The 15,314-nt window shown below is 38.7% G+C and overlaps 2 protein-coding genes across 2 annotated transcripts; both read left to right on the top strand.

The window, feature by feature from the left end:
- Positions 1 to 5,243: 5,243 nt before the first annotated feature.
- Positions 5,244 to 6,601, top strand: LOC113328840. The gene is made up of 2 exons (XM_026575840.1): positions 5,244 to 6,330; positions 6,567 to 6,601. Exons 1-2 carry the CDS (start codon positions 5,244 to 5,246, stop codon positions 6,599 to 6,601), a joined length of 1,122 nt encoding a protein of 373 aa, XP_026431625.1.
- Positions 6,602 to 7,869: 1,268 nt separating this feature from the next.
- On the top strand, positions 7,870 to 9,159 carry LOC113328841 (uncharacterized mitochondrial protein AtMg00810-like). The gene has a single exon (XM_026575841.1). The coding sequence runs from the start codon at positions 7,870 to 7,872 to the stop codon at positions 9,157 to 9,159; it is 1,290 nt and encodes a 429-aa protein (XP_026431626.1).
- Positions 9,160 to 15,314: the final 6,155 nt, after the last annotated feature.

Below are 15,314 nucleotides of genomic sequence, written 5' to 3' on the forward strand. Positions count from 1 at the left end.
ATTCGCTTGTCGTTGTCACTGAGGTGTGTATTTATGGAGCTGGGAAGTCATTGCTTGAACGTCTAGAACGTGACAGAGCCATGGAGTTCCTTCAAGGCTTGCATGATAGGTTTTCTAACCTCAGAAGTCAGATTCTGCTAATGGATCCATTCCCCACTGCTCTCAGTATCTTCAATATGGTGCAGCAAGAAGAAGAACAACAACATATAACTCCCAGTCCACTTCCAATCATTGAGTCTGCTGTTCTCAATGTCAATCGTCAAGCTCCACCAGCTGCTTGTGCTTCTACCAGCCATAACAAGCGACCTAGACCACACTATGATTATTGTAACCGGCACGGTCATGTGCATGACAGATGCTACCGCTTACATGGATTTCCATCGCCTTATGCACCACCTGTCCTTGCTGCAAACACTATTGCCATTCCTCGGGAATCTCACTCTGCTCAACATCCTGTTGTCCCGGCGTTTTCAGCTGAGCAGTACTCGCGTCTTCTTGCTTTGATCAATCCACCATCTGAAGATGCGACAACGGAACCGTATGTTAACTTTGATGGTAAATTATTCACTACTTTTTCTTTTGAACCATGGTTTGTCGATAGTGGTGCTACTCACCACATCTGTAATTCCTTATCATATTTCACCTCTTATTCACCTGTTACCTCCTTAATTCAAATGCAACTTCCTGATGGTACATATTCAACTGTCAAACACATTGGTGAAGTAGTGTTCTCACCATCTCTAAAGTTATCAAATGTTCATCATATTCCGAACTTCAAATTCAATCTACTGTCTGTAAGTCAGTTAACTCGAGCATTGAATTGTGTTGTACTTCTCACCCACAATTCTTTTATCTTTCAGGACTTGTCCACGAACACAGTGATTGGTCGGGGTGAACTTCATGAGGGACTATATCATCTCCGAGTCTCTACATCTCCAGCAACATCGCACAAAGTTTTTTTTCAATAAAACGACATTAGACATTTGGCACTGTCGTCTTGGCCATCCTAGTTTAGAACGTTTTAAATTTCTATGTAATTCGCATGACTATATTAAGTCTAATTTTTCAATTTCTTGCGATGTATGTCCGATGGCTAAACAGACTCGTTTATCTTTAATAAAAATAGTATTTCTTCTACAAGATGTTTTGAACTCATACATTGTGACATATGGGGTCCTTTTTTCACTCCATCTCTTAATGGTGCAAAGTATTTTCTCACCATTGTTGGCGATATTTCTCGGTGCACCTAGGTGTATCTTATGCACACCAAGGGAGAAACTTGTAAGTTTATCAAGTTTTTTTCACGTCATGTTATTACTCAATATTCTCAGAAACTACAAACAATCTCTACATGTAATTCTCTACCTTATTTACCAGTATTACAGCGTATCCAATCCGATAATGGGTCTGAATTTTTGTCCACTGAATTTCAGTCTTGGGTTAATGATAATGGAATCCATCATCAGCGCAGCTGTGTTCATACTCCACAACAAAATGGCATAGTCGAACGCAAACATCGACATTTGCTATCCGTTGCACGCGCTCTTCGTTTCCAAGAAAATTTGCCAATATCTTACTGGGGTGAATGTATTCTTACAGCATCATATCTTATTAATAAGATGCCCACTCCGGTTCTTTCAAAACGATCTCCTCATGAGGTACTGTTAGGTACTTCTCCTAATTATCGTACTCTTCGAGTTTTTGGTTGTCTATGCTATGCTCGAAATACTAACATTCGAAAAAAATTTGATCCTCGTGCTAAACCGGGTGTGTTTCTTGGCTACCCATATAATCATAAAGGTTTTATCATATTGGATTTGGATACAAAATCCACATATATCTCTCGTGATGTCGTATTTCATGAGCATGTTTTTCCCTTTAAAGATGCTCACATTTCCACTCCTGATTTTTTTAAACCTGCACCTTCAGAGGACATTTACTTTGATGATCCTCCTATTTTCTCTTCGCAGTTTCCAACAGTCACGCTTGTTGCTTCCTTACCAGAAGCTGACCACCAGATACATTCTCCACATGTCAGTCCTTCTCAGTCCACACGGCATGTATTATCAGATGTTGTTGCTGCACCTGACTCCAGTACTGCATCATATTTTCCCTCGTTACTGGCAATTCCAGTACTACTCCTTCTCTGATTCCTACTGATCCTACGCCTGCTGCTCCTTTGCGCAGATCAACTAGAGAACATCACCGACCAAACCACTTGAAAGATTTTATATGTTCGGTCACACAGTGTACATCTCTTTTTCCACATCCTCTTACAAACTTTATTTCATTTGATCAATTTACTCCGCAACATCGTGCATTTCTCTCATCTGTTATTACTAATGATGTACCCCGCACATTTACGGAAGCTATTAAAAATCCAAATTGGAAAACTGCCATCGTCAACGAGCATACTGCACTTCAGAACAAAGATACCTTCACTCTCACTACTCTCCCACCTGGCAAGACTGTCGTTGGCTGCAAATGGGTATTTAAAATTAAATATCGTCCAGATGGAACAATTGAACGTTACAAAGCACGTCTCGTGGCTAAAGGTTACACACAGCAGGAAGGTATTGATTATCATGACACCTTTGATCCTGTTGCTAAACTAGTTATTGTTCGTGTTTTATTATCTATAGATGCCATTCATAATTGGCCTCTTCATCAACTTGATGTTAATAATGCCTTTCTCCAAGGTGATCTTGTTGAGGATATTTATATGAAACTTCCTCCTGGATTTCAGAAAAAGGGAGACGATCGTGTTTATAAGCTCAATAAGTCCATATATGGACTTAAGCAAGCCTCTCGCCAATGGGTTGCTAAATTTTCAACATCCTTACTTAATGCAGGCTTTATTCAATCTCGTGCAGATTATTCCCTTTTTCACTTTTCATTCTGGCGCTGTCTCTATTTATGTTCTAGTTTATGTTGACGATATTATCATCACAGGTAACAATGATTCGGCTATACAGGATCTCAAACGTACCCTAGAATCTCAATTTTCTCTAAAGAATCTTGGTCGTCTCCAATATTTCTTGGGCATTGAAGATCTAGATCTCTCAGAGGTATTTTTCAATGTCAACGCAAATATATTCTTGACATTGTTAATGATTCTGGTCTCTTAGGTGCCAAGGTTTCTCCCTCTCCAATGGAACAACATCTAAAACTTCTTCCATCTTCTGGTGATCCTCTACCTGATCATAGTATTTATCGTCGCCTAATAGGTCGACTTATTTATCTTCAAGTAACTCGTCCTGACATTACTTTTTCTGTCAATTACTTGAGTCAATTTATGCAACACCCATGTTCTGGTCACTTGGATGTTGCACATCATGTAGTTTTTATCTTAAAGGTACTGTTAGTCATGGCATTTTCCTTTCTGCCACAAGTACTTTATCTCTTGCAGGATATACTGATTCTGATTGGGCAGGTTTCCCTACTACTCGTCGATCCACCACAGGGTATTTTACAATGTTGGGAAATAGTCCCATTTCATGGAAATCCAAGAAACAACCAACTGTATCCCAATCTTCTGCTGAGGCAGAATATCGGGCTCTCGCCAAGCTCACATCTGAACTGCAATGGTTACACTATTTGTTCACTGATCTTCGTATCAATATTCCGAAACCCATTCCAATTTATTGCGATAATCAAGATGCTATTCATATCTCTAAAAATCCAGTTTTTCATGAACGAACAAAACATATCGAAATCGACTGTTATTTTGTTCGTGAAAACTTCTCTGTGGTCTCATTAAACCATTGCATATTCCGTCTGCGGCATAGTTGGCGGATCTTTTTACCAAGACACTTGGAGTGGATTCTTTTCGACGTCTTTCCAGCAAGTTGGGCATTTGTCCAGACTCTCCCCATGCTCCAACTTGAGGGGGGGTATTAGACGTGTATATAAGTCGTGTATAGTTCCAGCAATTGTGATGGCACGAGATGCACCTGCTATCCAAGTCTTCAGGTGTATAGTCCAAGTTTGTTGTATCAAGTAGTCCAAGTCTGTTGTAATCTGAGTCGTATGTATTCTCAGTTATTTTATCAAGTCTTGTTACAACCCTGTAAACTATTTCTATCAGTTAGATTAGGTTTTGAATCCTTCTTCTGTAACTTATATAAATACTGAATGAAAGAAGTCGTCTCTACAATTTTGTGAGACTTTAAACTCAGTTCTTTAGATTCTTTGATGTCATAGAAAATTCCTTAATCCCTGACAACAATAGACTCCCTTGGGTACTTGGACTTATCTCACAACAACTTGAGTGGCAGGAGCCCGAGAGGACCTCACTTCGATACACTGAGCATAGACGGTTCTGCTTACGCAAACAACAGCTTGTGCGGGCTTCCTTTAAAGAACATTTGCGAGGGTGATAACCAGGGTAGGAATACTACTGATGTTAACCGTCCAAATGAAGTTGAAGAAGATGCAAAACAGAAGATATTGTTTTATGGTGTTGTTGCTTTGGGGTTTGGAGTTGGATTTTGGGTTCCGTTCCTCATTTTGCTTGTAAAAAAACAGACTTGGTGGTTTGGGTATAGGAGATTGGTTGATTCTGTTGCAGTTAGAATATCTAGATGTCTGCTGAAAATGTTTAACACCTCCACTGTTTTTTCTCTCTTTTTTTATTTTTTTTATGTGTTGTAACTATATATAACGGAAAATGGCTATTTTTAAATTTTTGTCCATTTAAACAGTATCAAAATCTAAATATCCTTTTCACCCAGGAATTGTTGATTTTGGTCTTTTTAACTAATTTTGTGTATATATAAATTCCCGATACTTTTAAGATCAATGTATTATTTTTTTCGATATGCAGAATAGTCGACGAACACTTCGGCTTTTAATTTTCTCACTCAAAGAACTGCATTAGATATTGATGTATGCTATATGAGGAATTGGTTGCAGTACCTTTACTAAGTACTGCCTAGTCGCGCACACAACACAACCTTAGGACATTGCCATTTCTCTCCAACGGCTACTTAATTGGACTGTCCATGTAGACGTAAGTCCCAAAGGACCCTAATAGACAATATATTATATTTAGAGATGATATATTTAGAGATATTTAGTTACCATAATATTCTGGGAGAATACCAGATTTTCTGTAATACTCAAACTCTATTTATATGAGTTTATGGAATAATAATAATTAAGGATTGATTAACCTCCGACATGGTATCACGAGGCCAACCTCGATCCATCTTCTTCTTTCTCTAAATTACCAATAATCATCCATGGAAAGTGACAAAAAATCCTTACATCCGGCTTTCGCCGTTTCTAACATCAAAGTTTTGATCCCTATTACTCTAGATATCAAACAAGATGAATATTCTTCATGGGTTTTCCTTTTCCAACTTCATCTACAAGCACACAACCTCCTTTTTCTTATTGACGATTCCGCTCCACCACCAGATCTTGATGCTGCCACCATATTACAACTTGATGCCCTCTGCCGTCAATGGATGTTCTCCACCATGGCCAAAGATTTGATGCTTACAGTTCTCAAAACTAGTAAAACTGCGAAAGAGTTATGGAATCATATTAAAAATCTTTTCCAAGACAACAAAGGAAGCCGTGCCGCTAACCTAGAAAGTAAGTTCGTGAATCTAAGATTTGTTGATTGTAACAATGTTGATGATTATTGTGATAAGCTACAGGCACTTTCGAATCGACTAAGTGATCTTGATTTTCCAATGGATGAGAAAAGTTTGGTTATACAACTTGTCAATGGACTTCCGGAGGAATACAATATTGTTGCCTCCTTCATCCAACAATCGATGCCATCTTTTGACACTGCTCGCTCTCAATTACGCACTGAGGAGATTCGCCGTGAACAGCAATCAAACTATAGCTCCCATACTGCCCTTGCGGCTGCCAACAACCAGCGTTCACCTGCTACTTCTTCTTCCATCACCAGCAGTTTTCACTCAGCGTCTGCCCACCAGCGTTCCGAGCCCAGTTCCTTGATGGGCCACCAAGCTGCTCTTCTGCCAACTCCACCAGGCCCAGGACGTCACCCTACTGCACCCAACTGGGCTCCCCAATGGACGTCTCCCCCAAGCCCATACCCTGTTGTACCTTACTGGAGTCAGCAGCATCATCTCTCTGGTCGTGGCCGAGGTCGTCAGTTCCGTGGGCGTGGCCGTGGTCGCGGACGCACCTTCTCAGCAGCCCGTTCACCACAAGCTTACGTTACTCCTACAACGGAATACCTTCAACCATCGGATATTGCCGAAGCATACAGCTCCATGAGCATTCGAGCGCCTGATGATGACTTCTACATGGACACTGGCGCAACGTCACACATCACCTCGGATCCAGGTACTTTACATAATGTTTTTCCTTCGAGCAATGTGCGGTCTATCTTAGTGGGTAATGGCAGCAGCATTCCGGTAACTTCTAGTGGCTCTAGGTTCATAGATCTTCCATCTCACACCCTTCATCTCAAAAATACTCTTGTCGTTCCTTCCATCATCAAAAACTTAATCTCTGTTCGTAAATTTACCACTGATAATCATGTGTCTGTTGAATTTGATCCTTATGGTTTTTCTGTGAAGGATTTGAATTTGAGGAAGACTATTCTCCGATGTGATAGTTCTGGGGAGCTTTATCCCATCACCACTTCTGCCGTGCATTCCTCCCTTTCGCCACTACCTCACCAATTCTCTCTTGCCGTCTGCTCACCTGACGTTTGGCATAATCGCCTCGGCCACCCTGGCGGGGCTATCTTAGATGCTTTACGCACAAAGTCTTTTATTAAATGTAATAAGAATCTTTCCCCCAATCTTTGTCATTCTTGTCAACTTAGCAAACATGTTCGTCTTCCCTTTTATGACTCTCATTCTACTAGTGTTGCTCCTTTTGATATTATTCATAGTGATTTATGGACATCTCCGTTGAATTTAGACACGGGTTTTCGTTATTATCTTCTCTTATTGTATGATTTCACTAATTATCTATGGGTTTTTCCACTAAAACTCAAATCCCAAGTCTTCACCAAATTTTTGGAATTCCGTTCTGTTGTTCAAACTCAATTTGAACGCCAAATTAAGTCATTCCAATGCGACATGGGTCGCGAATTTGACAATTCCTCTTTTCATAATTTTGCTAGTCAAAACGGCTTAGTATTTCGCTTCTCTTGTCCTCATACATCCTCTCAAAATGGTAAGGCGGAACGCATGATTCGCCGAATCAATGATATCACCCGTACCCTAATGACCCATGCCTCCGTTCCTCATAAATATTGGGTCTATTCTCTTCTTATGGCCGTCTACTTACACAACATTCTTCCCACTAAAATTCTCCGCTTCCAATCTCCGGTGTCCGTCTTATATAGACGCCAACCCACATATGATCATCTTCGCATCTTTGGTTGTCTTTGCTACCCTAATATTTCTTCCACAACACCACACAAACTTGCTCCTCGTTCCACTAGGTGTGTCTTTCTTGGTTTTCCATCTAATCATCGTGGTTATCGTTGTCTTGACATTTCCACAAACAAATTCATCATTTCAAGACATGTCACATTTGATGAAACCATCTTCCCTTTTTCAAGTCCCTCTCATCTAGACTCTTCCCTTTCTCAAGACCCACAAATCCATCCTCTTTACTCCTTCCTAGACTCCTCCACATATCCCCCTCCTGTAGCCTCTCCTAATACTCATCCATCTTCATCCTTCTCCGTCCCTGTTGACGGCCCAGTCGTCTCAAACCTACAGCCAAAGCTGTACTCTCCCCCTCATCGACGCCAATCTCGTCCTTCCCAGCCCACTCCCACTGAGCCCACTCTTTCTTCCGAGCCCACTCATCCTTCCAAGCCAACTCGTCCTTCCCAGCCCATTTTTGCTGAGCCCACTACCCATGACTCTCCACCGTCCTCCCTTACCCAGCCCACTACCCATTACTCTTTCTTGGGGTATTCGTCAGCTGGACGTTAAAAATGATTTTCTTCATGGTGACCTAGCTGAAACGGTTTATATGCATCAACCACCGGGTTTTGTTGATTCCGCTCATCCCGATTATGTTTGCCGCCTTCGTCGATCTCTTTATGGACTTAAACAAGCACCTCGGGCATGGTTTCAACGTTTTGCACAATTTATTATTGGTTGCGGTTTTCGTGGAAGTGTTTGTGATTCCTCACTATTTGTTTATCACTCTGGTTCGGAAACTGCATACTTATTACTATATGTGGATGATATTGTTTTAACCGCTTCTACTGATGCCCTTCTAGGTCGTTTCATTGAGTTAATGAAACGTGAATTTGCTATGACTGATCTTGGTGCGTTACACCAATTTCTGGGTATCACTGTGACCCGCTCAGATTCAGGATTGTTTCTGTCACAGTCTTCATATGCACAGGATATTATTGCTCGTGCATCGATGACGAACTGCAACCCAGTCGCTACTCCAGTTGATACACAACCGAAGCTCAGTACTACATTTGGCCCTGCACTCAAGGATCCAACATTATACAGAAGTCTGGACGGAGCTCTTCAATACCTGACTTTCACCCGCCCCGACATTTCTTATGCCGTGCAGCAGGTTTGCTTATTTATGCATGACCCTAGGGAATCACATATGCAGGCTATTAAACTCATTCTCAGGTATCTTCAGGGCACTCTTGATCACGGTTTATTTCTGTACGCTTCCACTGTTACTGGTTTGACTGCGTACTCTGATGCTGACTGGGCGGGTTGTCCGGATTCTCGTCGGTCGACCTCTGGCTACTGCATTTTTCTTGGAGACAACCAGATATCTTGGTCATCCAAACGACAAGTTATTGTATCTCGTTCTAGTGCGGAGGCCGAATACAGAGGAGTTGCCAATGTTGTTGCTGAGACTACTTGGTTACGCAATTTACTTCTCGAGCTTCACATCCCGTTACGACGTGCCACTATTGTCTACTGTGATAACATTAGTGCCATTTACATGACTGGGGATCCTGTCCAGCACCAACGCACTAAACATGTGGAGATTGATATTCATTTTGTACGTGAGCGTGTACGTATCGGTGACATTCATGTCTTGCACATCCCTTCTGACAGTCAATATGCAGATATCTTCACCAAGGGCCTTCCTCGAGTATTGTTTGTTCGTTTCCGTTCTAGTCTTAACGTGTGCTCCTCTCCCGTTACGACTAAGGGGGTGTAATAGACAATATATTATATTTAGAGATGATATATTTAGAGATATTTAGTTACCATAATATTCTGGGACAATACCAGATTTTCTGTAATACTCAAACTCTATTTATATTAGTTTATGGAATAATAATAGTTAAGGATTGATTAACCTCCGACAGACCCGAACTGAACACCTTTAATTTCCTTTAATTCAATTCCGGCATTCTCACATGTTTGACAAAACATTTCAGTAAGGATTATAGGATAGTTCCAGATTTGAGCAATACTTCGACGCAGGCAGGCGTGTCAACGGTATCGACTGGAATAGATATCCGTTATCTGTTGAATTTCAGCAGAATTTAAAATATTAGTTTATCCGTTCCACTAATATTAACGGATATCGGATAATAACCTATGATTATTCGTTCCATTAATATACGGTTTTCATGACCAACCAAAAAAATTAAATAGAATAATTCAGTTGATCAATATTTTACTTTTATGGTCACAAGTTTACATCCCTAGTTTGAAGCCTATGGGTTTTATTTGAGGCATGTTACTAAAAGAAAAGGATCATTAGAAATTAATCTTACAAAACCGCTTAGCCAACTATAATCTTAGTATCCATTTTACTCCTGATTATTTAGGTTAATTAGTCATTTTGGGTGTTAATTAACCGGGTTAGATATGAGATCAATTAAGGTAAATCCATCTTCAAATCATCAAACACTGAAAAATTTTGATTTTTTTTCGAAAACACTACCCAAGTCGGTTTACGTTCAAACCACTCGTAAATCGATTCTGCGTTGGTGTTTTGGTATTCACGAAGGACATCAAGAATTGGTTAAAGTATGCATAACTAAAGTTTGATTCTCATAATCGGGATTTATGGCATCATATATAAACCGATTGTTTCATTTTTGTAAGAAAAATAAAAATCATTCATGGTTCCTTTCATTTCAAATCTTCTCCTTTTCGTAGGAATGGTGGATGCACTTAGTATGTGCATCAAGCATTTGAACCCCTAGAAGACCCTAATGGATGAGATATAGTCTCGTGAGGGTTCACATAGAGATCTACGCAAAAAATATACACAAAATCTTTTAAATCTATCAGTCTTCATCCGGGGAATCTAAGTCTGATTCACCCATAATAAAGTATGGGTCATACTCCAGAATTTTGGATACCATCAAGTGATAGCTTTCATCAAATGTGAATACTTCTCCTTTTTCCTCCAAAGTATTGCGCTTTCATGACTTCACGCTACAAAAACACAACGCAAATTTACTTTGTTAGTTACAAATTGACAAAAGTAGATTATGTAGAATAAACCATAAAACACTTACAAATTGTTGAAGGGACAAGCTAAAGTGGCTAGCGTTCGAAATTCATTGTTGGATAGCTATAAAAAAAAATATCACATTTTGGATGACTTGGTGCCTATCAAGGGTTTTTTGAAGACTTCTTCTCTTAGGGTTCTCATAATCTTGCATATATTTGTTATATATCTTCTCCAAAAAAGTTTCGGGGATGAGGTCTCTTTATATAGAGAAAGACTCCAACGACTAGTTTTTCCGAAAAAGGGTGAAATAGTTTAGCACAATCGGTCTTCCCGAATGTCCATAAAAATTTATTATTTTTTTCATGCCCATTAGGATCGATGTTTATGTTTGAAAACATAAACCGATTGTACCTGAAAATCAAAAATAAAATAAAATTGAACCTTCCACCGACAGTAATCAGTTTATGTAATATGATTCTGACTAGAAAAGGATACAGAAACCTGAAAATTCTGAGGCATGAAGAATCCGATTATAGTGATACCCACATAAAATGATTCCATGATGAAGCCTCAAAAATCAGTTTATAGGTGCAGTCATACATCCCAATTGTTCGCCTTTATTTTCAAAACAAACTTTGAAGCATGCATAAACTTGTTTTACAATAAACCCATTATTATAATTAAAACTATAAGTGTATTAAGTTCATAAACCCATTGAACCATAGTTAAATTCAAACCATAATCATCCACCATCAAACCATTGAAAGTCTTAAAAACTTAAATCCTAAACTTATAAATTTCAAAAGAGAGCATCAACATCATGGAACACCAGCACTGGGAGCACCATCACCTGCATTAGCAGCTTTAGCTTCTGCCATTTCTGCAAACAGGCTATTCATATGGATGTCGTATGACCTCTAAGATGCAATTTCATCCTTCATTCTCCTGGAAAACCTGATGAGCTCAATCATCTCTTCATATGCAAGCTTGTCAGTCAGTGCAGTGCTTGCTCCAAATGAGTCTCCCAGCCATAGGAGAACTTGTACAGGCTTCTAGATACAATAACTTATGGTTTCCTGTCAATATCCTCATGTTGGATCTCTCGAGAATAAACGGCTAAGTGATTGAAGTTCATATCTATAAGAAAAATACGCAGGAAAATGAAACCCTAAGGATCGGTGGATAAGACATATATAAAAAAAACGATTATGATATGAGAATCTGAACAAACAATTTTTATAATAGGTACATTAACCACGTATATAAAACCGATTTTAGGAGCAAAGAGTTAAAACAATTTATATATACCCAGAATCGGTCTATGTTAATGAACTTATAAACCGATTCTGGTGATGTCTTTATATATTCTGATTTCTACACAAAATCGGTCGATGCTAATCATCCTATAAACCGATTCGTCTGCATGCTCTTCATGGAACGAAGAACAAAACCCAAAATCGGTTGATACGATGGATCTACATGGAGATTTACCTTTTCTTTATAATTTGTTGGATCGGAGATTGTTGGACGTGAAGATCAAGAAAAAAATTGATTAGGGTTTATGGAATTTGGAAAGATTAGATGAATATAGAAAAAAAAAATGTTTATTTAGGTTTTTAAATTTTTTGTTTTTTTGCTGAAAATAGTAATAACGGATTTGTATGTATCGGATTAATTTGAGATTAGATTGATTTTTTTTATCAAATTTGACACCTCATAACCATTTGTAAAAGTTGGAAGAGAAAATTAATAAGCCTCAAACTAGGGAGGTAAGTTTAATATGCTTGCTAGTTGCTACCATTTAGAATGTTAACAAATCCAACAACAATAAGAGCTAAATAACAAACGAATGTGAAGATCGAGCTTGATAAATTATAGAAAATTATTAAAAGAGAGAGCAAACGATCAAATGAGAAGTACAAAGTAAAATTAGTAACAACTTAATAAGTTATTTGCTAGTGAAATTCAGGATTAATTTAAGCATAATAGAGGTGAAGTAAGGAAACAATCCTTGTCTTATCGAAGCGGATAATTTCCCGTCAGCATACATGCAATTTCATGTCCGTTCCATCAAGAGACCATTATCAGATATCCGTTACCATTATTCGAACGGACACTTAAACCAAGACTATATAGATGGACAACTAAGAACTAGAAAATGAAAGATTAAGACCTGATACCACCAAATTCATTTTCGTTTCTTTCTCTCTCTTCTCCTTTCCTCTTCTCTCTGATAAAAAAACAAAAAAAATCTTCGGCCTCCATTAATTTTTTGCTCAGATTTGGTCCTCTTTGGACCAGATCTGAGCAAGATTTCTTTTCTTTTTTAAGTTTTAATCGAATAAAAGCATTTTTGTTTTGTTTTCGATGTCATTTGACATTTTTCTTCGCTATTTGGAGCGATTTTTCTTCGCCATTTGGGACCAGTTTCTCTTCGCTTTGAGGGAGATTTATTCATATCTTGATCGCTTGTTCGTGACTTGCTATTCCTGATTCAAGAACATCGTCCAACACGGTATTGCTTAGAATCCATACTCAATCCAAGGGATTTAGGGCATCCGGGTCCGTCTGGATTTACAAGATTTTGGCGAATAACTCCTTTCTTATAGGAATATCTCTTACTGAAGAAGAAGAAAATCAGATTAAATGGTCGGAATCGATTCCGGATTATACCATCATCCTTCCCTATTACATTTACAAAATTTGGGTATCTTTACGGTATATGGCTCTTTCTCTTCGCGATTTACCTGTAATTGATATCTTCATTTGTATTAGGATTCTTATCATCTTGTATTTTGTGTTTTTGTTATTCTTGTAAGCGATCATGTAGTCACATTTTGATTTGAATAAATTGAAATCGTTGATTGACAAAAAAACGAAACAAAAAAGAACTAGTAGAATTCTGCCGATATAACTTGGACGGACAGAGTACACACCTTTTTTTTCTTTCTTTTTTTTTTTTACCTGTTTGCCTGTTTTAAACCGGCCAAGTTGGGCTTACAAGTTATATAGGCATAACCACGCCATATAAAGGTCACAGGTAATAATTGCTAGAACAACTTTGAAACGCATACCCACCGAACTTGCAGCTTTAAACTCCGACGAGGATGAATATATCTAGGGCTTCTCCTTCGTCTCCATCATCATCAGGTACGATCGATGACACAAATGTAGTTCCTACAATTCAGAATTTATCATCGTCAACATCATCTTCGTCTATGCTTCAAAGAAACAAAAAATCATCTTCATCTTGTTGTTCAGTTGTTATATATAGAGTAATTAGTGACATCGATCTATTAACACTTATTTTGATACGTCTACCTGTGAAAACACTACTTGTATTCAAATCGGTATCAAAACAATGGTTCTCTATCGTTACTGACCCAATTTTCGCTGCAAACCACTTTCGTCGACAAAATCCTAATAACAAAGTCACTCGATTGTTCTTGCAAAGCGTCGTTTATGTAAAATCTAATTACTGCGAATACGAACTTATACCTCTTGATGGTAGTAAATTTAAAAGAGGAACCCCTCCGAAATTTGGTAATGATCCAGAGCCAGGTAGTTATGGGTCAGTGACGGAGTATCCTGTCCGAATTAGCCAATCTTGTAATGGTCTTTTATGTTGCAATAGACAGACTAAATTTGCTGGGAAAGTGAATTTCGTGGATGATATTTATACATACAAAACTTACATTTACAATCCAACCACGAGACAATACAGATGCCATCCTCCTTCCCCATTCAGAGATAATGTTCCCAGACAAGACGATTGTGGCATCCTGGTTTGCAGTATCAGTATAGAGATTATTAGTCCCACATTGTTGGGTAATCTAAGATCATGCGGTTAATAATTTCTAAGGGCCCCTCCACTCATTGCCAATTAGTTTTGAGTTGGATGCCCGTATTCTAATATGGTATCAGAGCAGGCTATTTGTGTCGAGTCATTTGACCGCACCTTTAATCACCCGATTTATTGTTGTCCACGTGTTAGACCCTACGAAGCTACACGTGAGGGGCGTGTTGAGACTATTAGTCTCACATTATTGGGCAAAATCTAAGATCCCGCGATTAATAATCTCTAAGGACCCCTACACTCATTGCCAATTGGTTTTGAGTTGGATAGCTTTTGATCCAGTAAAGTCCATACATCACCACTATAGAGTTGTCTGCATTTGGAGAGTTAAATCCTTTTATCCCATTATTGGGATAAAGACGTTCAAAACAAGTATTATCTCGAAATATACTCGTCTAAAACAAACTCTCGGAGGAAGCTCACTTTTCCCTCTAAAAATCCTTTTTATGGGCATGATATGAGTTTCTTAACGTCTGGTGTCTACTGGAATGGATGTTTGCACTGGATTGCGAGCGGCCTATTTGTTAATGCAGAGTCATCATTGTATTTTGATCTTGATGAAGAACTAGTTAATCCGTTTCCAGCTTCACCTAATGGTGATGAGTCGAAAGTTGTGTATTTCGGAGAGTGTGGTGGTCATTTGTATCTTATAGATCGTCTCCGTTCTTGTTATGCTCATCACAACATTTTCAAGATGGAGAAAGATTACTCTGGGTGGAAACACTTGCGCAAGCTTGACTTGGAAAGTCTTGTCGATATGTATCCAGCGAACGAAACCTTTCGTCATTCTAAATTTATTTCGAGAACAATATTGTTCCTCGAGGAAGATGAAGCAGAAGCATTGTCAAAGTTGGCGGTAATCATACGTGGGAAGGAGGTTGTATCTTATGAACTTAAAGAAATGTGTGCTACCCAAATCGGTACTTATCCTGAAAAGTATTCTTTTTGTCTTTTTGGTGATCACCTTGCATGGGGCTATCTTCATCATTACATTACATCGAGTCACTTGTGTGTGTTTGATGCAGTAATTCCTATATATGATTCT

The sequence above is a fragment of the Papaver somniferum genome, unplaced genomic scaffold, assembly GCF_003573695.1.
Source record: "Papaver somniferum cultivar HN1 unplaced genomic scaffold, ASM357369v1 unplaced-scaffold_114, whole genome shotgun sequence".
Classification (NCBI taxonomy): domain Eukaryota; kingdom Viridiplantae; phylum Streptophyta; class Magnoliopsida; order Ranunculales; family Papaveraceae; genus Papaver; species Papaver somniferum.

Bases quoted from the DNA above. Each gene is read 5' to 3' on its own strand.
- LOC113328840 (XM_026575840.1), top strand. From the start codon at position 5,244: ATGGAAAGTGACAAAAAATCCTTACATCCGGCTTTCGCCGTTTCTAAC. The intron at 6,331-6,566 runs GTACTTTACATA...TTTTCTGTGAAG, and splicing joins ACACATCACCTCGGATCCAG to GATTTGAATTTGAGGAAGAC.
- LOC113328841 (XM_026575841.1), top strand. From the start codon at position 7,870: ATGACTCTCCACCGTCCTCCCTTACCCAGCCCACTACCCATTACTCTT.